Raw genomic sequence first — 14,337 nt, 5'->3', positions numbered from 1 at the left:
ATCAACACGAGGCACATACTGGAGACAAGGTCACTTTGTGACCTGTACCTTTATTCACAGGACTAAGGAGTGATGACCCTGCGTGGGACCTCCCTTTATATACCTGGATGACCAGGTGAGGAGTGTCTGCCACAAGTTCACCCCCTGTGGTCAAGGTGTGCATTTCTTAGGTGTATACAGTGTACAGTGTTGTTACATGAAGGTTACAGTTACATAAAGATTACATACATGACACACTGAACAAAAGATATGCCTCTTGCAAGCATGGCCTCACAAAAATGTTCTAGTCTGTTACATCCACACCAACAACACCACCAAGCACAGCTGCTAAAGAGGCCTTTTAACTCACCTCATATTTCAATCTTTAGGAACACTCTTTGGACACAGCACCAATGAAGTGCCAATTCATTTTTACCCGACATGGCTGCTTGGTGTTTTGCCTTTCAAGTCTGACTAGTGTTTTTAATTCCTTTCCCTGCGGTTTCTGACGATCTTCTACCAAAGTCTGTCTTAGTGCCGATAAGAGAACAGGCTGTGGGTTTCAGATGACTTGCAGTTTATGGAAGGTTGAAGTCAGAAGGCCAAGAAAAAGAGTGCTGGACAAAGCTAGCTGCGAGTTGATAAACGCATAGGGTTTCTGCAGCAGAAAGGAAGAACTTGGAATTATAGAGCACCTTTCACAAGCTTCGGATGCCCCAAGGTGCTTCATAGCCAATGAATTACTATTTGAAGTTTAGTCGCTATAATTTTGAGAGTAAATATCCAGTCAATTTACACACAGCAAGGTCCCACAAACCGCAATGAGATGAATGACCAGTTAATCTAGTTTTGGTGATGTTGGTTGAGTGGAGAATGCTGGCCAGGAGACTGGGAGAACTCTCTAAGCTTCTTCAGAAAAATGATATTGTTCAATGGAGAGTCAACTCATGCTGAATTATGGGTAGTTTACAGCAGTGAAATATAGAAACATAGAAACAAAAAAAATAGGTGCAGGAGTAGGCCATCCGGTCCTTCGAGCCTGCACCACCATTCAATAAGATCATGGCTGATCATTCCCTCAGTACCCCGTTCCTGCTTTCCCACTCGCAACGTGTGTGCCGAAACTCCAATATCACTTAAGAGAATTGCAGCCACAGAGACAGGAGACTTCCATCCACTCCGTCTGGGCTTAAATTGATGTACTTAGGTCCCAAAGGTAAAAGGTCACTTCCCCACTCACACCCAGACGTCTAGCGGCACGACAGGGGCAATGGGGAATCCTTATCGGACATTCTTTCACAGTAGAAAACAATTCAGTTGAAAAGCTGGGGGGGGAAACATGCAACAGTCAAAAGGATTGTAAGTAACTGAATAATAAAATGGATGTGAAAGGGGAACATTGTCAGAATGACGTATCCAGGGTTCATGGCTCCAATAAAGCCGCTTGAAAGAGTAATTAAGAATTGCAATATATTTTATGATAAATTAGCTCTCTCTTATGCCTAACAGCGTGGATTTCTTGAAACATTTACTCAATAAATATAAATCACTGCAACCATTTTACTTAGCCTCGCATAGAAAGGCAATACGTGATCTTGCAACCATCTTAGGCCTCTTCCTTTTTTTAAGCTTACACTAGTGAGTTTGATTTATTGTAGGACTCTAAGTCACAACAGGTTTTGGTTTCAGAAATAAAAAATAACCGGATATGTGGGATAGAAATTCAAGCAGCTGTTCCATCACATCTTGGGTTTTGGCTACAAGAACTGATTTGGATAGGTCCAAGTTTAATTATTACACATGAAGCATGCTTGGATGCATGGATTTTGTTCAGTCCATTGCTCTCCAAGACTTAGAAGTCCTCTGATCCCATTAACGAATGAACAAAGGACTTCTGCATAAAACAGTAGCCTTCCTGACAGCATCCATCGCCCAAATTACTGGGACAATTCAACCCTAAGCCACAAGATACTAAAAGGATGTAATGTCCGACTTCCCGAGTTCTCTTCTTTTCACATTGCTTTATACTATTCTCTTTATTCTTCTGCCTTATATTTATCCTCAGCCACTACAGGTGACACGGGGAAGCAGCAGCAGCAAGAAACAGATGGACTGGTAGGGACAGGCAGAGAATTGGGATTCTGGGGGGCAGGAAGGAATAGAGCATTGGGACTGAGATGGGCAGGTTGGGAAAGACAGAACATTAGGGCCCATGTGAGGAGACAGGAAGAGGGAGAGTGTCAGTGCTCGTTACTGAGCCCGGGGGGGGGGGGGGGGCGCAGCACTGCCACTGGGGTAGGGGGAGGGACAGTGATGATGGACTGGGGTGGGGGAGGGGCAGTGACGGGGGAGGGGCAGTGGTGATGGACCGGGGTGGGGGAGGGGCAGTGACGGGGACTGGGGTGGGGGAGGGACAGTGATGATGGACTGGGGTGGGGGAGGGGCACTGGCGGGGACTGAGGTGGGGGAGGGGTAGTGGTGATGGACCTGGGTGAGGGAGGGGCAATGGAATGGTTGGGGGGGAGGGTCAATGGTTGGGACTGGGATGGGGGTGGGGCAGTTGTGCTAGGACTCAGATACCTGTAGTTCCAGTCACAGCACTTTTCTTTCAGTGAGTTTTGAGATCTGACTGGAGGGCACCTTGGAGGTTCAATTAAAGAAATGCCAGGCTTTGCTTTGTGCACTCCATAGTGATAAAGTGAAATCTGTTGTGCCACAGATCTGTGGCACTGCACTACTCCCCTGTTATTTCAGGGTTGGAAAGAATTTCAGAGGTCGTTCACACAATATGGTTTAAGTACAGTAACACTAACCTGATCAATATAACTGAGCCCAACTGATTAATGCAAATACAGTAACATATGGGTTACAGTTTTCGATCAACCATTACAAGTGATCACTACAGGCAGTAATGACTAAAACCAAATCCACTATAGCTTGAAAAAAATAATCCAAATTCTTCAAATTGACATCCAAAGGTGCCTGTCACGTTACGTTTATATCTCTGATTTATTTTTTTTGTTTGTTAAGGTGATGGATGTTAGTGGAGGGGAATGCATTGCTCTTTAATTTCACACCTAAATTTAACATCAAAATCTTCCAGGTCAGCTCCTGGGTAGATGTGGTGTAAACTCCTTTGTGCTTTCCCAGGTCAGATATAGGATGGGTTAGAAAAAGGGATAAAGGCCACTTTACACAACTCCCCAAAGAATGGGCCTTACATTTAGACTCAGAAAATCATCTCAATTCATAACTGTGAGATTTAAGGAAGGATATTGGAGGCTGTTCAGAGAAGGTTCACTACTTAATTGAGGGGGTTGACTTATGAAGAAAGGTTGAGTAGGTTTGGCCTCTACTCATTGGAGTTCAGAAGAATGAGAGGTGATCTTATCGAAACATATAAGATAATGAGGGGGCTTGACAAGGTGGACGCAGAGAGGATATTTCCACTGATAGGGTAAACTAGAACTAGGGTTCATAGTCTCAGAATAAGGGGCCACCCATTTAAAACTGAGATGAGGAGAAATTTCTTCTCTCAGAGGGTTGTAAATCTATGGAATTCTCTGCCCCAGAGAGCTGTGGAGGCTTAGACATTGAATATATTTAAGGCGGGGATAGACAGATTTTTGAGCGATAAGGGAGTAAAGTGTTATGGGGAGCGGGCAGGGAAATGGAACTGAGTCCATGATCAGATAAGCCATGATTTTATTAAATGGCGGAGCAGGCACGAGGGGCTTAATGGCCTACTCCTGCTCCTATTTCTTATGTTCTTATGTTCTAGTCGTGACCTCTAAGAGTGAGATTGCTAAATTGAATGATTAAGGATTTCACTGCACATGCCACATTGATAAAGAAAAGAAAGAAACAATTATATTTATATAGCACCTTTCACGACCACCAGACGTCTTAAAGCGCTTTACAGCCAATTAAGTACTTTTGGAGTGCATTCACTGTTGTAATGTGGGAAACGCAGCAGCCAATTTGCGCACAGCAAACTCGCACAAACCGCAATGTGATAATGACCAGATAATCTGTTTTTGTTATGTTAATTGAGGGATAAATATTGGCCAGGACATGAGAGAGAACTCTCCTGTTCTTCTTTGAAATAGTGCCATGGGATCTTTTACATCCACCTGAGAGAGCAGGCGGGGCCTCGGTTTAGCGTCTGCTCCAAAAGCCGTCACCTCCAACAATGTAGCACTCCCTCAGCATTGCACTGGAGTGAGGCAGAGGAAATCTATTTTAGTTGTGGGTCACCTGGTTGAGGTTTTTCAGGATTGTATAAAGGAACACTGAGACCACAGTGTGTAAAAAAAAAAGTAGATTATTACTCACAAGTTTTTGATGTCGACAATCCCACGGAAAGCTTTTCTGGGAAGAGCTTGAATCCGGTTCTCACTGAGGTCGCTGTAAATAAGAAACACTGGGTTTACGATTGAGGAAGTTGAGCCAGTAAAAGTAAGTCATGACAAGAGAGACAGTAAGGACCCCCTTCACTATACTGGCTGGCCAAACTGTTTAAAACAAAGTGTAATTATTTGGTGCACTGACAAGATTTCCTATTTCATGCACATTTAGCTCTTTCAGAATTTCAACCACACTGATTGACTAAACCCATAGTCAATCTAGTTAAAAATACATTAGCTGAATGGCTTTAAAATAGCGCAAAGTTTGCAATTGTTTATCTATGCATTTTGCTTAAAGATTATATGCAAATTTTTAAAAAATGATTTCATATTCCCAATCCTTTTAAATTGAGTTAATCAGTCGCAGCTAAATTAATTTTGGCAACATTCTTTCAAGCAAAAAAAAGTCGATCAATATATATTGTGATGGCATTTCTATCTACCAAACTGAACAGAAATCGTCAAAACTCCATGAAACTGAGAGCCAGGGAGGGAGAAAATGCACTTACAGACAGAGATGTACACATACAGACAAGGCAGAGAGAGGGAGGTAAAGACAGAGATGAACAGAAAGGAGAAGAAAAACAGACAAGTGAAGAGTAAAGGCATACATACAATCAAACTGAAGAGAGTAAGGGAGAGATAGACAGAGACATGAAGATTTTTTTAACTGCATATAATCAAATAGCCCCATGAACAGAGAAAGTGCGAGACAAAGAGTGATAGAGAGAGGGAGAGATAAAAAGAAAGAAAAAGAAACAGCAGGAGCAGGGAGAAAGTGAGAAGGAAAACGAGTGATGGAGAGAGAGGGACCAATGAGGAAATGAGACAGAGCAAGATGGGAATAGAGAGTGACCAAGATAGATGGAGGAGGCGGAGAAGGATAGATGGGACAGGACAGAGTGGATGGCAGAGCGAGCGGAAGAAAGTGAGAGAGGAACAGAGAGGGAGAGCAAGAAAGAGAAGAGGAGACAAAGATAATGCGAAATAGAAGGGAGAGACATAGAGCGAGAGGCAACAAAGTGGATTTTTACAAGAAAATTTAACTGCATCAATCCTTTCAGCCACATTGAATAGCTCTTTTCCGATCCTTCGCCCGTTAGTGTGGATGATGTAATTTAAAGTGACAGATCTAATCTTTGCTTTCAATGCCTGATGCTTCCCTTCAACAGTTTATTGTGTGTGAGAGACACAGAGAGAAAGAAAGACCTGTTCAATGGATTTAAGAGAAAGCTCTTCATTTGGTTTTCAACCTTACATAAGTTAACCAGAGTTCCAGCGTTTTTACTTTTCAAACTTTTGACTTCAGTTCTTTAACTGGCCCAGTTGCAGCCACCCTCAAACAGGGAAATGTTAACTCTTTGATAAAACCATGTTCTGACAAGAATCTGATGTAAATTCGACAAAGAACTTCTCTAAAAAGCATCTCCATGATCATATATCTGAAGTGCTCCAGCTTAGATCAGCTATGTCTAATGCTGGAGCAGCGTTAACATTAGCATGATTACAGGTTCACGTTCCAGTGGCAACTCCAAATTGAGAGCTTGTCAGGCCAATCTCTCCACCACAGTTGGAGATGGATTTAGACAGTGTTCTACTAGACCTCGAGGAAATGATCCTTCGTTGAGGAAAGACACTCCATCTTGGTTGGGAGAGGGGGATGAATAAAATAAAATCTGGCATGTAAGCTGGTTGAATGGTAAACACACATATTGTTGCTGGTAGCTGCAGAGAGGTCAAAGACCAGAACATTCCCAATTACCAGCTGAAGACGCATAGGGGCAACTTGTCTCTACCTAGCGCTCTGTTCATGCTGAAAAACAGGCTAGTGGGCGGACATTTTTTTTTAAAACTCTGATTGCCGAGACCCACTAGCCTTGATTTTCGAGCTAGCCTGGAAATGTTACCGGCCGCAGAGTGGCCTCACTGGCAGTCCTTAAGGGATAGGTGCAGGCCGCTCCAAAATTGGGTCAAAAAACCTTGGCTCACTTGCTGCAGGCCGCACAGTGCCCTACCCCGCCCCTGTCCCCCACCCCCACTCTTCCGGTTTGTCTCTCCCTCTTCAAGCTTTAACTTCCAGTTTAACACCACAGAGAGACGGCCGAACTCTGTCCCCCTCCCCCGATCAGTGAGCTGCGAGTCAACGCCAAGCAAATTCAAATCAGGCGCAACCATGAAAATGGTCTCAGCTTCTAGGCTCGCTAGCGCCATCTGGTGCGCAGTGAGATCACTCCACCCAGCGCCCACCTGAGATGCAACTTGAGTGCCCCGGCGTTGATTTTTTTGCGGCATTGTTTCTGTTGCTGCTTTGGGGCTATATTGATGTTGATGACGAAGCAGATTAGGCATGGTCCGTCCAGCAGTTGTCGGCTCCCACCATGGCGTGGGTGATACACACATTCTTGTGGTCCCTCGCTTGGACGATGACGTAGTCGAGCAGGTGCCAGTGCTTGGAGTGATGGTGTTGCCACGATGCCTTGTACTTGTCCCTCTGACAGAACCAGGTGTTGGTGATGACAAGGTCATGTTCTAGGCATTTTGTCAGGAGCAGGGTACCGCTGGAGTTGGCTTTCCCTACCCCCTCTCTGCTGATCACACCTCCCCAGAGGTCTGTGTCCTTACTGACTCTGGCGTTGAAGTCGTCGAGGAGGATCAGTTTGTCATCCATTGGGGCTCGGTGCAGGGATTGTTCGAGGCTGGAGTAGAATTCCTCTTTGGTCTCATCTGTTGCGCGAGTGTTGGGGCATACACTCGACCAGCTCCGTTGGGCGGGCCACATCGTCTGCATGCCTGACACAAGCCTCCAAAAGCAAGTGCTCTATTTGGAACTCCTACACAGCAAGCAAGCCCCAGGTGGGCAGAGGAAACATTTCAAGGACACCCTCAAAGCCTCCTTGATAAAGTGCAACATCCCCACCGGCACCTGGGAATCCCTGGTCCAAGACCGCCTTAAGTGGAGGAAGACCACCCGGGAGGGTGCTGAGCACCTCGAGTCTCGTTACCGAGAGCCTGTAAAAGCAAGCGCAGGCAGCGGAAGGAGCGTGCGGCAAACTAGGCTCCCCATCCACCCTTTCCATCAACGACTGTCTGACCCACCTGTGACAGAGACTATAATTCCCATATTGGACTGTATAGTCACCTGAGAACTCACTTTTAGAGTGGAAGCAAGTCTTCCTCAATTTCGAGGGACTGCTCATGATGATGATGATAATGATATGCAATTTAATTGTCACAGCTAGGCACCGGTGAGCACCAAGAGAAGTCAGTTTTTTTGGCTGACTTTGGCTTAAACATATGTAGGAAGTTGCCTCTCATTAATGACAAACTAATATTAATGTTCAACTGAATGTGGCTCCTGGACTAAAGTCTAACTGAGTGTGTCAGGGTTCACCCATAATGTAAAACCACTATAGCCTGGATACAGAAGCTCAAACACTGCCCCCCTCTCTCCTCCGCCAAGCACACACAATACTTCCCAATTCCAACAGTTGCTGCTGTAACACTGACACCAAACCGCTTGGTGCTCAATAAAAAGATACTTAGTTGAAGCAGTGTAGACTTCGAGGCAACCTGGTGGAGGTTTACCAAAGAATGAGTGGGCTGTATTGCCATGCCTATTGATAGATTATTCCAGTTTGACAGATAGAGGAGGATCAGGGAACAGGAGTTTAAACTATGTAAGGGTAGGAATAGACTGGATGGTAAGTGGTTCTTCCTTTCCCAGAGTATTGTGAGCCTCTGGAATGTATTGCTGGCTGGTGCAGTGGGTGTTGATTCTCTACAGGCCTTCAAGAGGGAGCTGGTCCGGTCTTGGACAACGTGGACCACTTTCCATACCTCAGAAGCCTATTATCAGCAAGGGCATGCATCGACAACAAGGTTCAACACCACCTCTAGTGCGCCAGCGCAGCCTTTGGCCACCTGAGGAAGAGAGTATTCGAAGATCAGGCCCTCAAAACTGCCACCAAGCTCATGGTCTACAGGGCTGTAATGATACCCACCTTCCTGTATGGCTCAGATCACTGGAAAAATACCACCAACGATGTCTCCGCACGATCCTGCAAATCCCCTGGGAGGACAGACGCACCAACGTTAGTGTTCTCGATCAGGCCAACATCCCCAGCATCGAAGCACTGACCACACTCGATCAGCCCCGCTGGGCAGGCCACGTTGTTCGAATGCCCGACACAAGACTATCAAAGTAAGCGCTCTGTTCAGAACTCCTACACAGCAAGCGAGCCCCAGCTGGGCAGAGGAAATGTTTCAAGGGCACTCTCAAAGTCTCCTTGATAAAGTGTAACATGCCTACTGACACCTGGGAGTCCCTGGCCAAAGACTGCCCTAAGTGGAGGAAGAGCATCCGGAAGGGCACTGAGCACCTCGAGTCTCGTCGCCGAAAGCATGCAGAAAGCAAGTGCAGGCAGCGGAAGGAGCGTGCGGCAAACCAGTCCCACCCACTCTTTCCTTCAATGACTGTCTGTCTCATCTGTGACAGAGACTGTAATTCCCGTATTGGAGGTTCAGTCACCTGAGAACTCACTTTTGAAGTGGAAGCAAGTCTTCCTTGATTTCAAGGGACTGCCTATGATAATGATGGTCCGATTCCTGACTGGGGCAGAGATTGCATCATATAGAAGGCAAATGTCTTTCGAACACTTGGTCCCTTTGTGCATGTGATGTCCTGGACTGCTTTTGATCACCTGAGTGGTTCGGAGAGGAATTTGACAGTGTTTTTTTTTATCCCTTATTGGCCCTGGATTTTTTTTTTTCTGTATTTTGCCTCTCCCAGGAGATGAGATGGTTGAGGGGATGGGTGTGAGATTGGAGTTGTGTGGGGGAGGGGAAGGTTAGGTGAGCGAAGAAGTGTGTAGCCGTGATGATCCAGCCAAAGTGGTGAGTCAGGCTTGATGGACCAGCTGTTCTTTTCCTGCCCGTCATTTTCGAATGTTCATATAATAATGTAAGGAATAAAAAGAAACAATGAAAGAACTTGCATTTATATGCTGCCTTTCCCAACCTCAGGACATCCCAAAGAGTTTTGCAGCCAATTAAGTACTTTTGAAATGTAGTCACTGTTGTAATGTAGGCAGTCAATTTGTGCACAACAAGGTCCCACAAACAGCAATGATCATTTGTTTTAGTGATGTTGGTTGAGGGATAAATATTGACCAGGACACCGGGGAGAACTCCTTCCAAATAGTGTCATGGGATCTTTTACGTTCACCTGAGAGGGCAGATGGGACCTCGGTTTAAAATCTCATCTGAAAGATGGCACCTCCGACAGTGCAGCGCTCCTTCAGCACTCGAGTACACTCAAGTCTCTGAAGTGGCATTTGAATCAACAACCTTCTGACTCACAGGTGTGTGAGTATTACAGCTGATCCATGGCTTACACCAAATAAGTAATTTGTTCCAGTGTACCAATCTCCTGTCCTATCCAGAAAGCTCCCATATCACCAGTTGGCTCTGCTGTAATATTCTGCCTGTCAGGAGGTTTGCCCATAACATTGAGAATGAATAGGCAACACAGCTGATTCAGAGATGTTCCGGGTGACTTGTAAGTTCAAACATCAAGCCTGTTGAATCCTATAGACCATGTACAATTTACTTTATAATCAACTCTATTTCATTCATTTAATCCCCTCAGGAAGGTGAATAACTTCAGGTTAAACTAACATGAAGATAAATTCTGTGAAATTTCTCTTTGATTGTTAACAGTAATCAAGCAAACTCCAGGATGTCAGTGTAGCATTACAACCTACATTACTCAACCCTGTCCTTTTGCAATCTACACAAAACATCCCATGGTCCCAGGAGGACTGGAACTACCATGTTCTATAGATAATTTCATCATGTGTCTAACTCTATTCTTACAACCATCAATCCTGAAGGACTGGATGGCAAAATCTAGCAAAGGGACTATGATATTTACAGACGATTCTGCACTCTGTGGCGATGCCGAGACCTTTGGTCAAAAGAACACGAGGAGATATAATGATAATGACGAACAAGTGGAAACATGAGACGACAGGAATCTCTATTCAAACTTTTATTCGAATTCCTGACAGCCGAGTAGATGAAGGCACCATCTGGTATAGTACTAAAGCCATACAAGATAGAGGATCCAAGGTTTGATTCTTGCTCTGTGTTGAGTTAACCAAATTCAGTCCCGGGAATCAGCAGTTGTGGCCCTAAGATTGACCTCAGTTATCTTTAAAAAATCAGTCAGGCTTTCCACATCTGGGCCTGGATTTTGCCAGTGCTCAGAAGTTGTGTTCAGAGTTGGGTCCGCTGTCAGAAACATAGAAACATAGAAAATAGGTGCAGGAGTAGGCCATTCAGCTCTTCGAGCCTGCACCGCCATTCAATATGATCATGGCTGATCATGCAATGTCAATACCCCATTCCTGCTTTCTCTCCATACCCCTTGATCCCTTTAGCCATTGAGGGCCACATCTAACCCCCTTTTGAATATATCTAACGAACTGGCCTCAACAACTTTGTGGTAGAGAATTCCACAGGTTCACAATTCTCTGAGTGAAGAAGTTTCTCCTCATCTCAGTCCTAAATGGCTTACCCCTTATCCTTAGACTGCGACCCTGGTTCTGGATTTCCCAACATCGGGAACATTCTTCCTGCATCTAACCTGTCCAATCCCATCAGAATTTTATATTTTTCTATGAGATCCCCTCTCATGCTTCTAAATTCCAGTGAATATAAACCTAGTTGATCCAGTCTTTCTTCATATGTCAGTCCTGCCATCCCGGGAATCAGTCTGATGAACTTTCGCTGCATTCCCTCAATAGCAAGAATGTCCTTCCTCAGATTAAGAGACCAAAACTGTACGCAAATGTAAAAGATTGACAGCAGGGCTGTATCTCGCTCTGAACCCGCCTCCGTGTCAGTTTCCCAAGTGCCGGGTTTGCCTACACTTTACAGACCCGGCACTAAGCCAACTGAAATAGTTAAGATGGTGTTTAAAGGGAGTTGAACAATATTTTATCACCTACTAACTATTTTTCCAACTTTTTCACGAGGTTCACATCGCTTAGGGATCACGTCAGATAAGCAGGTCGGGTTTTCAACAACTCTCTATTGTTTTGAATAGGTGACAGCTGCAAAAGTGGTACAAAAACTAACATTTCACAACTGTTCACTTTCCAATGTTAGAAGCTGGAGCCTTAAGGATTTGGAACACATTTTTTAAATTTATGCAGGTTGGAAGTCTTTGTAGTAAACTCTCTATCCAGTGTTATCTCCTGGAACAACCTCTCTCACCACTGACAGATCGCTTCTGTCATCTCAACTTCAGCTGCCTTCTATTCAATCAACATCGGTGTCCTTGAAAAAGTCTCACCTTGGTCCTCAGAATGCCACCACGGTCGGCCCCAACACCAACATCACCAGGCACACAAGCATCAACAGGCACACCAGCAGCAGCAACAACAATACCAGCCTTCTCCCCAATCACCTGATGCTGCACAGGACTCAGGGCATGAGCACGCAACCACAATGCTGCCTGGCAGGCCAGGAATGGCCTTACCATGGCCACATTTACTTTGGTTGACTCTGTGCACCCTGGTTGCCACATGATACGCCAGGTTGGCACCACCCCACACCAGCACCATAACATATCCCTGCAATGTCCAAGCTATTCTTTTCACACTCATCACCATTGTGCAGGGTACTCTTATGTCTCACCATTCACTACAACTCACTAAGCCACTTCCAAAGGTGCCCACAAATCTGTCCAAGAATGCAAAGTGTTCAAAATAAAGATTTCAATGCTTGACAACACATTAGCAGAAACTCTACATGAACATTGGCTAAAAGACCCAAGTCCCTATCCTTATGTGTTGTTAGTTGGTCTGATTGGACAAGGGTGAGGGTAAATGTGAGGGATGGCTAGGAAGATGGGGAAGTGATTATGCAGATAGAGAGAGAGGGATGGGTGGAGATGCAAGGTAAGTGGGTGAGAGTAAGGATGTACAGCAGTAGGATAGGGAAGGCAGAGTGATGGGGATATGATGAGTGGCACAGCAGGATGAGGTTGATGTTGGCTTTGCAGTAACATTTTGTGATCTACTGAGATCATTGAAAGGTTTGCACCACTGCAGCCTGGTCCTCCTGACGACATCCCTGCTTGTGTCCTCCTGTACATTGTGCAACCAGGCTGCGTTGGTGTCCTAGGGAGGTCTCTTCCACCCATTGAAAGGGAGGAGAACCTCCCTGCATGCTGTGACTCCCTCCATAAGCATATGGGAGGAGTCATGGGAGAGCCTGGGTGCAGCCGTGCATTTTAGTGCAGTGCTTTTCATTATTTGCAGCACCTCAATGCTGCAAAACACTGACAACAAACTGTCAAAATGAATGTGGGCGTGGTCCCTTTAAGGAAACCGGCTGATGACCCGTCATCAAATGACATCATCAGACCCGCTTCCTTTTAATTGGCTTGCAGGGCGGGCTTAACAAGCCCCACCAGGGAAAAATCATTTGAACAGATCTCGATGGAACCAGGAGTGGGGTTGCAGTCAGTCACCTACCTCGGCCGACTTAGCCCGCCTCGAGAGGCGAGATAGCCGCACTGGTTCCTATCCAGTGGCTTGTATGGACATTAGGCGAGAACAAAATCAGGGTCAGCTGTGATGTCCTCTTTGGTTGAATAATAACAACTTGCATTTATATAGCACCTTTAACATAGATAAACCTCTCCAGATACTTCACAGACAAAAATTGGACACCGAGCCAAAGAAGGAGTTTTTAGGAAAGGTAACCAAAAGCTTGGTGAAACAGGTGGGCTTTAAGAAGGGTCTTAAAGGAGGAAAACGAATGCCAAGGCAGAGGAGTTAAGGGAGAGAATTCCAGAGTGTAAAACCAAGGCGACTGAAGGTACGACCACCAATGGTGGGGTAAAGGGGGGTGCACAAAAGGCCAGAGGCAGAGGAACAAAGAGTTCTTTGGGGGCAGAGGTTTAGGGCTGAAGGTGGATAGAAGGCCAGGAAACGATTTAAACACAAAGATGAGAATTATAAATTGGAAATGCTGGCGGACTGAGAGCTGATGTAGGTCAGTGACAGAAGTGATGTGTGTGCGGGATGTGTTGTGGGTTAGAAAAGGGCCAGAACATTTTGGGATAAGCTGACATTTACAGGCTGTGGAGGATGGAAGGCCAACCAGGAGACCATTGGAATAGTCAAATCTGCAGGAGACAAAAGCATGGATGAAAACTTCAGCAGCAGATGGGCTGAGATGGAGCAGAGGCAGGCGATGTTGTGGCGGTGGAAGTAAATGGTCCTTGTGATGAAGAGAATATGTGATGATGCTCAGCTCGAGGTCAAATAGGTTGTGAATAGTCTGTTTGAAACTGAGACAGTAGTCAGGGATGGGGGATGGGGGATGGAATTGGTGGCAGGAGCTAAAAGGATGGCTTTAGTATTCCGATGTTTAACGGGAGGAAATTGTGGCTTATCCGAGACTAAATGTCGGTCAATAACAACAATTTGCATTTATATGGCACCTTTAATGTAGTAAAACATCCCAAGGCACTACATCGGAGCGTTATCAGGCACAAGCAGACACCGAGCAAAGACATTAGGAGGTGGGTTTTCAACAGAGACTTAAAGGAGGAGAGGGAGGTGGAGTGGCGATGAGGTTCGGGAAGGGAATTCCTAAACGGCTGAAGGCACAGCCACCAACGGCGGGTGAAAGCAAGTTGGGGATGAACAAGATGTCAGGGTTGGAGAAATGTAGAGTTTGAGGAGGGTTGTGGGGCTGGAGGAGGTTACAGAGATAGGGAGGAGTGAGGCCATGGAGTGATTTTGAACAGGAGGATGAGAATTTTAAACTTCTCGAATTGGTGGACCAGGAGCCACAGGGTCAGTGAGCACAGGGGTGATGGGTGAATGGTGCGAGTTCAGATACGGGCAGCAACAGTCTAATATCACAGAGGCAA

General features: G+C 45.5%; 1 protein-coding gene across 2 annotated transcripts in view; it reads right to left on the bottom strand.

The window, feature by feature from the left end:
• LOC139263049 (slit homolog 3 protein-like) overlaps positions 1 to 14,337 on the bottom strand; it is a 625,025-nt gene that overhangs the window by 260,682 nt on the left and 350,006 nt on the right. Inside the window, exon 5 of one of the 2 annotated variants that reach the window (XM_070878558.1) lies at positions 4,315 to 4,386. In XM_070878558.1, coding sequence (XP_070734659.1) covers positions 4,315 to 4,386 — 72 coding nt within the window. Of the gene's footprint in view, positions 1 to 349; positions 429 to 4,314; positions 4,387 to 14,337 lie in introns of those variants that run through there. The other variant, XM_070878557.1, reaches the window with a different exon arrangement.

Source organism: Pristiophorus japonicus, chromosome 4 (genome assembly GCF_044704955.1).
Source record: "Pristiophorus japonicus isolate sPriJap1 chromosome 4, sPriJap1.hap1, whole genome shotgun sequence".
Lineage (NCBI taxonomy): Eukaryota > Metazoa > Chordata > Chondrichthyes > Pristiophoridae > Pristiophorus > Pristiophorus japonicus.
The sequence above is the reverse complement of the archived record's forward strand: the minus strand, read 5'-3'. Positions and strand labels throughout refer to the sequence as shown.